General features: G+C 39.7%; 1 protein-coding gene across 1 annotated transcript in view; it reads left to right on the top strand.

Moving 5' to 3' along the window:
- LOC102697609 (5-hydroxytryptamine receptor 7c) overlaps positions 1 to 13865 on the top strand; it is a 28148-nt gene extending 14283 nt beyond the window's left edge. Inside the window, exon 3 of the mRNA XM_069187146.1 lies at positions 10463 to 13865. Within this exon, the coding sequence (XP_069043247.1) occupies positions 10463 to 11243 (781 nt within the window). The 3' untranslated portion in view covers positions 11244 to 13865. The remainder of the gene's footprint in view (positions 1 to 10462) is intronic.
- Positions 13866 to 14255: the final 390 nt, after the last annotated feature.

Genomic DNA, 14255 nt, shown 5'->3' with positions numbered 1-14255 from the left:
TCTTAATCACGCAATAGTGTTTCCATTTTTAAACAAGAGAATGTCATTTGGCCCATAGAGACCAGAACTAGCATTAGAAATTAGGACTGTAGATCAGGGCAACATGGTTGCACAGTGATTAGCCCTGCTACCTCACAGTGCAGAGATGCCAAGTTCAATTCTGGAACAGGGGTGCAATGGGCGTGGAGTTTGTAAAGTATGTTCTACCCGAGTTCGTGTGCATTTCCTCTGGGTGCTCAAGTTTCCTCTCTCAGTCTAAAGACATACTGGTAGGTTAATTGGCTTTTCAGAAAACTGGCCCTGGTGTGAGAATGTTTTGCTGTGTTTATGTCTATGTATGACCTGTGATGGAGTGGCATTTTGTCCAGGGTGTCCTCTGGCAACTGTGGCTTGCCAGGACAGGCTCTGGCTCCCCCGCGGCCCTGAAATGAATAAGATGGTTACAGAATGGATGGAGGGACTGGTTCAAAGACCTGGTCAACAGCTATGTCTCAATGGTCTATTGTTGCAGCTTACAAGAAAGAAAAGGAAAACAAGAAAATTATTTTTTTTGCAACTGGATTGTGGTTCCAAGGTTCATGCTGAGGATTCTACACCTCAAAATGGGTCTTGGGAACATCCAATGCCTTTAGCTCCAGGTCTAGGGTCCAAGGTTCCTGCTGTGTCAATACAGTGATTTTCAAGCAGTTTGTTGTGGGGTCTCCTTATGAATAATGAAATATTTACATTTTGTTTAAACAGGAACTTTTTCAGTATTTTTCACAACAAATTTCCAACCTTTCATTTTGGGATTCTAGCCATATATTAGTTTTGTTATGGGGGTGCCTAACATTTTGTGAAAGTTACCTTGTTTGTTTGTACCATACTCCTTCTCTAATCAGATGCATGTCATTTTCCTTTAGAAATTGTGGACATTGTGTGGTGTTGCCTATTGTACTGTACACGTCCCAAGAGAACAGCACAAATAAGAATCCCAATGTACACGCAGATATGACAAATAAGCTCCTCTCTGTCCTCTATCTTTCTTTAGGATGTTTCACAACAGTCCTTGCTTGTTTTATGTATTTGTCTTGTACCACAGTTGTATTTGTACTGTAGTTATGTGTCAATTCTTCTATTTTATTTATATACTGTATATGTGTGACAGAGGGAGCTTTGTCACTGTCCGCAGACGGTACAGTACACTACACCCATTATCCAACTTAAGTTACACACGTTCATGCATCCACTTTCCTGTCGGCTAGCTAGCTCATGAGGGTGCACATTCGGGGTTTGGCTAGCAGTTGCCCATTTCATACACGCAAAACATTACCACATTTTATTTCGAATTCAGTTCCTGTTATCTGTAGAAACTCAGACACAAACACAAACTCTGAAAGTCTAACGTTATATTTTCTGTTTATTTGTACTTAGCGCTCTGTCTTTTTGTCTGTCTTCTTTTTTCCATGCTACAGTCAGAATTCCGGGTATGGTGTCCTAATTGGTCCAAACCCGTTACCCGTTTTCAGCATGGCTTTGTCCTGTCAAAGCTGAGTGACCCATGCGCACATCTTCTGGTAAAGGAAGTAGCATTTTTACAGATAGTTAAAAATGAGTAAAATGTTGTTCAGGGTTGGTATTTTTTTGTACATATTGTATATGCTAGGGGGCAGGGCTATACAGTACCTATTTAGGAGGGGGGGAGAGATCTAAAAGGGGCTTAGTCTTGCTGAAGCTGCAGTGGAGAGCTGATAGGACCCAACTGTGGTAGGGCTCCTGGTCTCTAATTCTACGAGGAAGGGTTTATTTGTTTTGAGTATATTTCTTCCATTTTTTAAAAAATATATATATAGTTGTTAGTTTGTGGGGGGCACTGTCCTAATAAACCATCACTTTTGCACCTAAGTGCTTTTGTGGCTGAGCCATCGTTCTGTTTTAAAAGGACTCACTTGGGCACCCCTCCTGCCCTCCATCTGACATTGTCACCAGTAAGATGTTCAGTAAAGATTAACAAAATTTAAAAAGAGTTGAAAAGGCTTAAAGTTCCTCACTTACATAAAAAATGAAACAGACAACCTAGCCTACACTATCTTAATATCTTATTAAAGACCACTTTGACTTGGTTTCAGAAGCTGAAACAATACCTCTGTGCAAATAGGAAGCTAAGATTTTATACAGGTTAGACTGGAAAGCAAGACCTCTAGTACCCCACATCAGGTGTACTGTATGAGCACAAGTAGCGCACTTTATAATGAGATGAGAAAGGTATGAACAGTAACAGTAGCAAAGCATTAAAATACTGGGACATTTCAACTTTCCACACTATGATGAGGAATATAGAAACTGGAATTGAGATGGATAAAATGGTGAATGGTTGCTTTTAAGCCCAATTTCTAAAAGCATCAACTTAGAAAACGTGTTTTTATTGACATTATCTTTTCAAACAACCAGAATAGAATTAGGGGAAGAGGGAATTAAAGGATGTGACAGAACCATCGGGATGGTGAGACCAGAAAAAGGATAACTTTGATGTGTTTGAGTTTCTACATTTTGAATCTAAAATTAGATTTAACAATTTTAATCAGACTAGTGACGGATTAAAGAGGAGCTTTGTAGCTGTGAATGTGAATGTAATCAAGCAACAAGGAAAAAAGATAAAACTAGATCATGCAACACATTTAGAATTATGGAAAGGATAAATGCACTTGAGTCATGTGCATTCAGGATAATAACATAAGCTGAGAACTAGTTAGCAAACAATGTGTCTTTTTAGGTGCCATAACTTCCAAATATCAGCAGCAGTGAGCTGCAAGTAGAAATATTAGGTTCTTCCAGATCTATATCAGTATATTAAAATTAAAAAAAAGTAATAAAAAAAGGTTTAAACAAAATTTTGCACTTGGTAGACACATGGCAAATGAAATTCAGCCATTCATTTGCCATAAGACTGTACAATGCATCCACCTTGCGTCTGGGCAGAGGCAACATTGACAGTGCCCTGTTTCTGGACTGAACAGTAAACTGATACATCTTTTCCTGTTTACAACCGTTTTTGTGCAATATGTGCCAGGGACCTGTGCAATACATTTATATTTATATTCATATTGTGCAATACAACTTTTTTGTGTACTGTTCTGTTCTGGTTTGTTCTTTGTGTATTCTGGACTGTGAGTAGCTCTTCTTAGTCCACTTCTCACTGTACTGATTGTATTGTATTATTATTATTGTATCATTCGTTACACTGTGTCTGTGTTGTCTGTGTTAAGCTGCTGTTGCACTGCAATTTACCTCACGGGATCAATAAAGTATCTATCTACTGTAAAAAGGCACTGTCCTTTGGATGAGACGTAAAACTGAGGTCCTGTCTCTCTGTGGTCATTAAAAATCCCAGGGAGTTTCGCAAAATGAGTAGGGGTGTTGCCTGGGTTCCTGGCCAAATTTCCCCCGGCCTTTATCAGTCATGGCCTCCTAATAATCCCCATCTAATTGGCTTCATTACTCTGTTCTCCTCCCCACTGAGAGCTCATGTGTGGGGAGCGTATTGGTGCACTATGGCTGCTGTCACATCATCCAAGTGGATTCTGCACACTGGTGGTGGTGGAGGGGAGTCCCCATTACCTGTAAAGCGCTTTGAGTGTAGTGTCCAGAAAAGCTCTATAAAAGTGTAAGCAATTATTAATTATTATTAAACAAAACACACTACAATTAAACCAACACAAAAGTCTAGCTCTTCTTTGAGCTCCAAACTAGACTTTATCTTCAGACACTGTGTACTACACTGTAAAAAAGTGTACAATTTAAATCTAGGAATTATATGCTCAAGATTTAGACTAAAATACAGTAAGACCTCACTTAGAATACATCATTCAGTCTTGGTCATCAAATCAAGTAATGATAGTGTAACCTTAGAAGGAGTTTAAAGAGCAACACCAGCAACAGAATGAGTTTTGGGTTTAGGGGATTATCATATACAGACAGGTTCAACTAAGTACTGTACATCTCTATATTATGGAACAAAGAGATTGAAAGTAGATTTAATACCAGTATCTGTTTCCACTCAAAACACTTTGTGTGAAAGAAAGATTCCGTGGCACATTTAGAAAATAGAAGGACATTTATATGTGATGCAGAATAGGAATGGCTTGTTTATACAAGATGAATGGTTAAGCTTTTCCACTTTATTAAATTAAATCATTATTTTGTTTTATATAACATATAGTAATCCTAATGTATAAAGGTCTGAATAGCACTTTAACAAATATACCGACTGGGAGAAATCACTATATTGACAGCTTGTATTAGATTTCTGGAGATTTATTATAAAGACATAATGTAAAAGTGTATGAAACCAAAGGTAGTAGATTTACTTTACATTCCTTGATTTTAAAAATGATAAAAGCAAAGAATTCACTGCTGGTGTGCTTCAGAAATCCAAGCATTTGAGTGGATCTAAAAAAACATCTGGTTACAAGGGAAAGAGTTCAAAAGAACACAAAAGCAGACAGCTAGAGAGGAAAGAAAGACATCACACTGTATCCTTTATCATTTTGTGAATTTATGCTTCCATGTGTAGATACTTGAAGGAGTCATAGTAATATTTTCAAGGGAATTCAAACATCATTATGAATCTCAATAGATTTTATATATTGAGACATTTTCTACTGTTTCACATTCTTAAGACTAAAGCTTTCAACAAAAAATATTGTAGCTACAGAAAACAGGTCTCTGAAGGAGATAATGCTAAAATAGTTGGCAGCACAAACCAGGTGATGTCACTGGGCCAGGCTGACAGCTGTTTGATTCATGCAGGAGACTGAAGGATGAAGGTGTTTCATAGCAGAAGTGTTATTCATCTAATCATTTTCCTTTCCAGTGTGACAAATCTATGGAGCTGAAGGTCTTTTCAAACCACAGTCAAGAGCTGACATTATAAGTTGTATTGTCAGTTAATAGTTAATAGTGTTCTGCGGATAGAAGGATTCTGAGACCTGCCCGAATGATAGATAGATACTTTATTGATCCCGTGAGGAAAATTGTAGAAATGTAGGTAATTTAGGTAAAACCCAGAGTAAGGTTGTGACAAAAGCAAGCAAAGGTCTTCCAAGAAATGTGGGAACTGGGGTGATGTCCGTATCTGTTGCCCAGTTACAATGAGAGGAGTGCAATGAAGCAAAGAAACAAAGCATAGCATTTAGTCAAACAGCTGTGGCCTCTGCTGTGGCCCTGTTCACATAGTCTCAGGGTTCAAGAGGAGACCTGGGCTCGGAGAACACTGACACCATGTCAAAGGAGCCTGAGGGGACTTGGGCCTGGAGATCACAGTGGAAACCTTCACTACGTAAATGTTATCAAGGAGAGCACATCTGGGCCATTACGATAATTACAATAATCCTTATTAGGAGAAAAAACAAGAGCTTGCAGAGCCAGAGTGCTGACAGGGAACACCTACATCTGCTGCCGTAAGATTCAGCAAAACCTTCTGTTGACCTACAAATAGCTGAATAAGCTTGGTCATGTGGATAGCCACAGCATGCACAGCACAAGGTCCTCAGGAGAACAGAAAGGAAAAGCTCATTTTTTAATAAAAATAATAGTTGCCAAAGCAACAAGACCTGTAGGCAAAACAAGGAAAGTGAAAGTCAGAGGGAAGGAAAGTGATGAGCTCAGCTCCTACCCAAATGATAAATAACATTTGTTGGGGGGGATGGGGTGCTGTAATACTGAACCTGAGCCCAAGAACAGGTACTTTAGCTCTGCAATGATTTGTTTTTAATAATTTTTCTTTTTTAGCATTTTTTTTGGTGATACTGGGAGGGTCCACCTATGAAGAAACTACAAACACACTTGATAAGACCCACAGGTGCAGAAGAGCTCTGTGACATGAGGATGAGGTGGAGGTGTCCTTGCGCTATCTTGTCCATCCGCACAAGGTGTTTGGTTTGTCATTGCTGTTAGATCAAGTCTTTTTTTGTTCTAGGCAACATTGACTCAGTTTGTCAGTTATTAAAACAGCACCTTCTATTCCTGGGACTGTAATGGTCACCCATTAGCCTTCCCACTGCAACAGTATGGCAAGCAAATGGGAATTGGAGGCACAGGCCTACTAAGGTTGGCATGGTTTTATGAGTTCAGTGTGGCACAAGGTGTGTTTTTTTTGCCAAACAAAGGCTTTGTCTCAAGTGGTATGTGTTTGGATACTGTTTCTTTTTAGAAGGTACCCCTCACATTGTTTTTCATCACCACTTCCTAAGAGGTCTAGATAAGGGGACTCCCCTCATGGGCTAGTGGTGAGAATGTTTTTTCATACCTCCGTATGCAAAAAGCACAAATTGTTATGATTTTTTTTTCTCTCTCATATACAGTAACACTGTTACTCGCCAGGTTTGCCATTAATGCACTGTGAACTCACCAAAACCATTAGTTTCATTACAATATCATATCAGTAGCACAAATATATTCAGTATTTTAAATAAACAAATGTTTAACATACTAAACCAGCAAAATTAAATATATCAAACACAACATGTATTACTTCACAAAATACGATTTTTATTCCAAAATAGCTCTGAATCCTTAGTAACATTTTCCATTTGAAAATAATTCACTTTCTTCTCCCCAACCCACAAGAAGCCTCCTTGCCTGCAAAAAACCTTGTACGGATAGAGGTGCTTGAATAGACAGGTGTGTAGAAGCAACAGAACATATTTGGCACTAGTCCAGTTATAGAAGGTGATATTACACCCTTGGAGCAGGTATTTAAAACTAATTTATTCACTAATGGACAGACTGAGCAAAGGAAACGTTTTAAAATTGTCATTCAAACTGTTACTACAGTGCCATGTTTCTTGCAAGGTGCAAAGTTCTAACCTCTGTGCTTATGATAAGATTTAGACATGCTATATTATACATTTGAAATATCCTATCCTCATTAAAAAGAGCACTTATTCCTAGAATTGTGTATGTCATATTTCTTTTCAATATAAACTACTAGTAAGAATGTAGATATGAAATTTACATAATAAGAATGGCCATCTTGCAATCTGAAAAGTAAAAAAAATTGCACTAAACTTTTGAGTTATTTAATACTGTTCTATGCTCTCCAGGAAAACAAAACAACTAAAATTCTCTTAATAAGAAAGTGAAAATTCTCTCATACCTGACAAACTGCATTATACAGCACCGAGTTGCTCTACTAGAAGAGAACCTAAAAGATAGAAAGGTGTCTGCTGTGCATGTGGAGTCCTCTGTCCCTCCCACTCCCTTTCAATCAGCAGCCGCAGAAAAAACCCCAATTTCCCCTTTGGCACCCCTAAGCCCTACCTTCTATGATGGTTGCACTCTTAGCCTGGGTAGAAGTTTGGATCAATTTCACACTTTGCATTCCAAGTGATGACACCATCAGGGTTTTCTTGTTTGTTAATTTTAACACTTATCTAAAAAAAACACAATCCTCTCTATAAAAGAAAGCAAATTCAAATACCAGCTTGAATATTTATTATAAGGCTTGCTGGGTATTTCTTAAGTGTGTTTTGTTTTGTGGTGCTGTCAACTGTTTTCTCTTATCCAAAAGCAGAACAACATTCTTTGAACATTACTGTATGGGTAAACAGAATTCCTGTGTGTTATGATTGCTAACACAGTGCAAAGAAAGGGCTGTATTGATGTGAACCAATCAACACACAATAACCTCTTTGGCTGGAATGTAATATCTCATGCAGTTTGAAGAGGAATGAATCCTTGCTTGTCCACAAAAGGAAAATTAAACTGTATGAAATGCATAGCATCAGATATAAATTCTTAGTCACTGTAAAACTTTTCAGCCCATTGAAAGAGTCTCCTTGTATTATGCTGTTTTTTTTTCTGTCATTTTTGATTACACTGCGAAATGGTCTGACATAAAGGAATAGATTTATTTCCTCCTGGTAATTGGTTTAGTTTGACAGAATTTCTGATTAATTGTTTGTCTAATACGCACACACCCTGGCTTCACCTCTGTGACAGAACCTCTTTTAGAGGAAAATGTATGCATGCATAATCAATTAAACCATTTTTAAAAAAGCATATGCAGTTTCAGTTTCAAACGTAGAAGAAGCAGCACTGAGGAAGTTGTATGAGAGCAGTGACCAGATACAATGCTGGAAATCAAGTTTAAATGGATCAGAGAAGAAAATATAGAGTGTCAAATATTGTTTGGCAGATTCTTACAGATCTAAAGTTAACACTTTTATGTATAAAGCCTCATGCTGAGTTTATAACTAAGATATCCATAGATTGTCCTCCATTTGCAGAAATAAGCAAGTTTGTTATATAAGAACCTGGTAAGTGATTAGAGATACAGTGCTGATGAAAGTAATTATGTTACATATTCCTTTAGAAAGGACCTACTGTATTATAAGACTGCATCTCTTAAATAAATGCAGGCCCTCTTGTCCCCCCGACCCTATCATCACCTTTTGTGGCATTATGTGAGGGCATGTCTGGTGTGGAGGTGGAGCCCTGGTAGAAGGGCGGAGCCTCGCCTTTGTAGTCCAGCTGTTTGGGCTTCGAGCTGATGAGCCCCAGCTGGGCAGGTCCTATAACGACACAGTGGAGACCACCGGAAGGGGAGGGTTATATTCACCAGCAGTCCCGAAATGGATTGTACCCACTTAAGGCCGTTGATATTTTTCTTTTCATTTTCTTTTTCTTGCTGGTTCCGTCACGTATTTTCACCGTGTGACACCTTTATCACACATTGAGATTTTGTTCTGTTTTGGCCTTGCACACCCTGCTCACCAGAGCGGACCCTACTTAACAGGGTCAGTCCATCTGGTCCCCGCTGTACGAGTGGTTCTTCTTTTTCCCAGGCTGGAGCCCGTTAGGTAGGGTAAGCCCAGCCTGGATGTCGCGATGCACAGTAGTACACATTTCTTTTTGCTTTTTGTTAGTTTGTTTCACCCTCTTTGTGTTATTTTTGGTTCCTGCTAACTTCACACCAGTCAGTTAGGGACGTTGACTCTATACAGGTGCTAGTCGCAGCAACGCCCACTTCCACAGTGTTACACCTTACAGCAGCTCCCTAGCTCTTTTCTAGAGAAGAGGGGTTCCATTAGACTTGTGGTTAGGTTTCTGTTTCCTCAACAAGCAAAGTGAAGACAATAAAAGTACCAAGCTGAATCACACATCCGTTTCCCTTAGATGAGGGTTTGTGCTGAATTACTGCAACTTTGAAAAGTGCAAAGTCTTCCACGTCGGTAGAAGAAGCACAAACTTTATACATCTATCTACTGTATCTATCTTCATCTGGTCATCTATCCATCCACCCATCCATCAATTTAATCACCACTTTATCCATTACAGGGTCATGTGGAAGCCGGAGACTATCCTGGCAAGCAATGGGTGCAGGCCAGGATACACCTTTGAAGGGACAGTTCATTGAAGGGCAGACAGATACAAACACAGACATGCACAGGCATTCTTTACTGTTTGTTTAAAAATTAATAAAATTAATAAAAATTTGTTCATCGGTAAAAAAAAAAGTCATCAGTTATATTACGACTGAATTTTGAAATGGTACTAATAATTTCTAATGTCACCATCGCACAATGTTCAATCTTTGAAAATTAAACGTGGCCTCACAGTGCCATGTAAACCTGATCTTTGTGGGTGTGTATAGTGGTAAACTGGTAGACTGGATAGGAAATTAATGGGCTGTGTTTGCCAGAGGAATAGGATCTTCCAGTCAAAGTTGGAATTCACCTTATCAGACTTGATGTCCTAACTGAATTCTCCATGTTGTATGACTGTTTGTACTGCAATAATCCCAGTTCTACATAGGGTTTATGGAGTGAACCTGAGTGATGACTTCACCCAGCAATGTGACCATGACACTGGCCAAGGACAAGGGGAGGACCCTTGCTTTCACAGTTTTATTCTCTGTATAGCTAGTGCAGGGCTATTGAAGGTCATTCAGGGCTCGATGGAATGGAAACTAGCTGCACAGGTAACAGATGACCTGTTTACCAGACGCAAAACCTGCTTGGTTTAAAAAAATACGTAATTGATCTGCAGAGTCTGTAGTTTTTTTTACAATAATTTTAAAAACTGTTGGTGTTCTTTGACACCTGAACTTGTGGCCCATTTAAATAAATCAGGCTGTCAAATAAGCCTGTCTGCTCAGGAACACTTATTCAACAGCACACACTGCTCTTTGACTTTAGCTAAAGTTGTGTTTACAGGCCTGAGTGTCAGACAGAGAAGATTAAGCCACAAGAGCACAAGGTGATACATTTCGTAGCATTTCATCTTTATTTTAAGGAGTTAAAAGCCACACTATATCTCAGTACTATTTTTGACTAAAGCACTGTTTACAATGTTTTTCTTGTGTTCGTTTCATGGAAATAACAGGAATTGAAAGGTGAGTGATGAAACTTTGTGAATCTCTTATTTGGGTAGAAGTACTTCTACCTAGGCCAACCACTGACCTTCTAACGGGTTCCTGCAGGTACCTGGGGATCACGCGACCCCTGACCTACCCAGTGAGGCAGAACGGCAAGCTGATGGCCAAGATGGTATTCATCGTGTGGCTCCTGTCAGCCTCCATCACGCTGCCTCCCCTCTTTGGCTGGGCCACTAATGTGACAGAGGAGCGTGTGTGCCTCATCAGCCAGGACTTCGGGTACACTGTCTACTCCACCGCTGTGGCCTTCTACATCCCCATGACCGTCATGCTCATCATGTATTACCGCATCTACAAGGCTGCCAAGGTCAGCGCCGAGAAGCACAAGTTCATGTGTGTCCCGCGGCAGTATGCCCACCAGGGGGTGTACAGTACCGAGCAGGAGCCCCAGGTGCGGCCCCATCGCCGGCTGTCCCGCAGAGATCGCGTGCTGGAGGAGTGCGCCACACTCTCAAAGCTGTTGCGCCACGACGGGCACAACATATCCATCTTCAAGCGGGAGCAGAAGGCCGCCCGCACCTTGGGCATCATCGTGGGGGCCTTCACCTTCTGCTGGCTGCCCTTCTTCCTCCTCTCCACTGCCCGGCCCTTCATCTGTGGCATCACCTGCAGCTGCATTCCCCTGCGACTGGAGCGCACCCTGCTGTGGCTGGGCTATGCCAACTCCCTCATCAACCCGCTCATCTATGCCTTCTTCAACCGAGACCTGAGGACTACCTTCTGGAACCTCCTGCGCTGCCGGTACCGCAACATCAACCGCCGGCTGTCTGCTGCCAGCATGCACGAGGCGCTGAAGGTGAAGGAGAGGCCAGATGCCATCCTGTAGCCATGGGCTAGAGCCAGGGACCAGGCCCCGCGCCCCGCAGCTGGGCACTGCCTTGGCTGGCTTAAAGAGCATTTTTGCAGGGAAGCTTCAAATCATCATCATCTCAGCCTAAAGCTCCAGAGCCAGTATATCAAGGACCCAGTGGCCGATGGGCCCCATGTTTCAGTGGGTGGAAGAGGAAGAAGTGTTGTCTTGGAGTTTGATCCCTGACCACGGAGAGAGGTAGATTGAAATGTCCACTGGAGAATCCACTGATTTGTAGCCATTTGTTAGAAGAAAATCAATAACTGGATACATGTAATGTACATCACACATGTTGTGGCATGGCTTACTGTATCGCATGGCAGCTGGGTAGTCATATTTCTAACATTTGAAAGGAAGTGGAAATGCTATGTGTATGAAAGCAGAAGGTCCTGGACCTTAAATGGTAAATTCCCAGCAGGTCAAAAGAGGCACCGGCATACTGTAGGTAGTTCTCAATTCAAACAGTATTAAATCCTTAAATGTCTTGTCTGACCTGAAAGAGATGAGAAATCTTTTAATTTCATTTGAAGGCTTAGCTGGCCCAGTTGGACTTATAACAACAAATCTGTCATTGTTCTGTTTTTTACTTTGAAAAATAATATATTTAATGTACATTTTACTCACACAACCTACAAATGCATATGGTTTCGAAAGTTCTGCAAACTAAATAAATTTTGTTAATTAAATTTAAGGTCTTAAACTAAATCATCAAGAAACCAAGGAAACAAGCCAGAGAACAAAATCAACACATCTTATGAATTTAAGTTTTCTAGCAAGTAGTCACAGCAACAGCAACACAGTCACAGATTCAATAAGCAGCAGCTGAGCCTGAATTATTGGTTACTGTTTACTTTGTATCTGTCTGTGAATTTATGAACTAGTCAACACAAATGACTCTTTTCAATAAACTCTCACTAGCAGATTTTTTAGCATAACGAAGTTGCAACAGAAATGGACATAAGCAAGCAAAAAAGAAATGAATACATTTGTGAATAACAACATGCTGCATCAAACTGCTTTTTAAAATAAGCAGGACCTTGATTTCAGACCAGACATGGCATCTCAGCTGCTCTAGGAGCCTACTGCAAGATATTTTGAACCTGTTAATCTGGATCTGTGCAGAAGGGAATTCATGAGTTTGGGGAAGGGCCATTTTGGTTGAATTGCTAACCTTTTTCAAAAAACACCAGGATGATAATCATAAAAATGGACCTATGCTAGAAATTAGTCATTTTTTTTCCAGAGCACCTCAGACAGAATGGCACAATGCACACATTGTGGGGAGTATGGATAAGATGCTGAATTTTTTTCTGTTTACACCCTTTAAAGTGCTAGTACACTTTCCAACATAACCGGTAGCAAAACATTGCACTGAACTTTGAAATTGCGCACATTAACATCTTTGCTATTTATGACTGCAGGGCAGCTTAGCCTATTTATTAACACTTGTATGTATTCTAGAATTACATAAAAAAAAACATTATCTGCCTGACATTATCTCTCTGCTTTTAATTGTACCTGCAGATCTCAGAACCTGCAAATAAAGTATTACTATCTAAAGTATGTCATTCAGTCTTGTGTGCCTTGTTCAATGTAACCTTGAATAATATGAGTATGACCTTATCAAGTGAAAGCTGGTGTTTCTCTGTACTACGAATTCAGATGAATTCAATAAGTAAATATAGTTTGCTTATGGCACCTACACCCCCTATATGTACAGTTTGGTGCAGCTATCTGCTCCATTCTGACCTGAGATGACCTTGGCTTTCTCTGTGATAGTCTGTAAATTCTGGATATTCCACCATGGAGCAACCTTCTGCACCTTGCAGTGTACTGTTTGGCATCTCAACCTACTTGTCCCCTGGTCCATGTTGTTGTGATTCTTTCTGACACATTGATGCACCAACTCCAGGGTGGATCTGCACCTTCAGTATGATTGCAACATTCATAAGGGTGGAGCATCTTTACAGAAGGTATGCATCCAGGGAATATGTTCCTATTTCTATTTTCTCTAACTGCTGCTGTAGTAACTCCACTACTGTAAGAACACCTACTGAAGGATCATGCTACCAGCCCCATTTCGGTGTGGGATGCTGCTGCTCTGCCCACTGTGCACAGATCACAGGATCTCTCTGTTATTCTGATGCATCTGCAAGGCCTACTACTATTGTCCAAGCCCTCCCAACCTTCCATGTAGAAAGTTAACATGTTTAGGGGGTTACTACACAATGTGACACAAATCATTAAATTATTAATATGTCACCCATTCTATTTGTTATTATTAATTTCTTGTGTAGTTTGTATTCTTAAGTAGACACTGTCATGAGAATGCTCCCTGATGAGAGCTCTGCAGCTACTGTAGGACATTACTGTACAAAACATTTCAATTTCACCTCCCAGGACAGATCTCCCTTTCTCTACACAGCATGTAATCTAGTTTCTCTTGGTTACTAATGTTCTGTTCTCTTCAGAGTAATTGAATAATTAGTTTTTCTATTATCAGGAAATGGCTAGTTAGAAGTACAAATGTACATTAATGGGAGGGGCACAATGGATGATTAAAAATAACGTTTTAGACATTGTGGTTATTGTGTTTTAATGTATCTGAGTTGCAAAGCATTTTTCTTCTCTAATACACAATGTAAACCTTATTTTTTACTCTGTTTCACAAAGTGTGATTTTTAAGAATTATATTTATGGTCAAAATCCATTAAATTTTAAAAAGTGTTATTGAATTATTTAATAAAGTGCACAAACTGTTTAATGTCTATCAGAATATATTTTATTGATGAAAACATACTTTGAGAGAACACAAACTGTTTAAAATGCTTTCAGGATGAAGTGCCAGGACTAGATCAATCTGGAAGGATTGTGTTACAGTACATATGTAAAATATGTAATATGTAAAACATTTGCAATTACCTATGAAGACAGCAGGGCAAAGTGATACAGTTATAATCATTATTTTACTATGAAAATAAGTTGTTT

The sequence above is a fragment of the Lepisosteus oculatus genome, chromosome 1 (assembly GCF_040954835.1).
Source record: "Lepisosteus oculatus isolate fLepOcu1 chromosome 1, fLepOcu1.hap2, whole genome shotgun sequence".
In the NCBI taxonomy this organism is placed as follows: domain Eukaryota; kingdom Metazoa; phylum Chordata; class Actinopteri; order Semionotiformes; family Lepisosteidae; genus Lepisosteus; species Lepisosteus oculatus.
The sequence above is the reverse complement of the archived record's forward strand: the minus strand, read 5'-3'. Positions and strand labels throughout refer to the sequence as shown.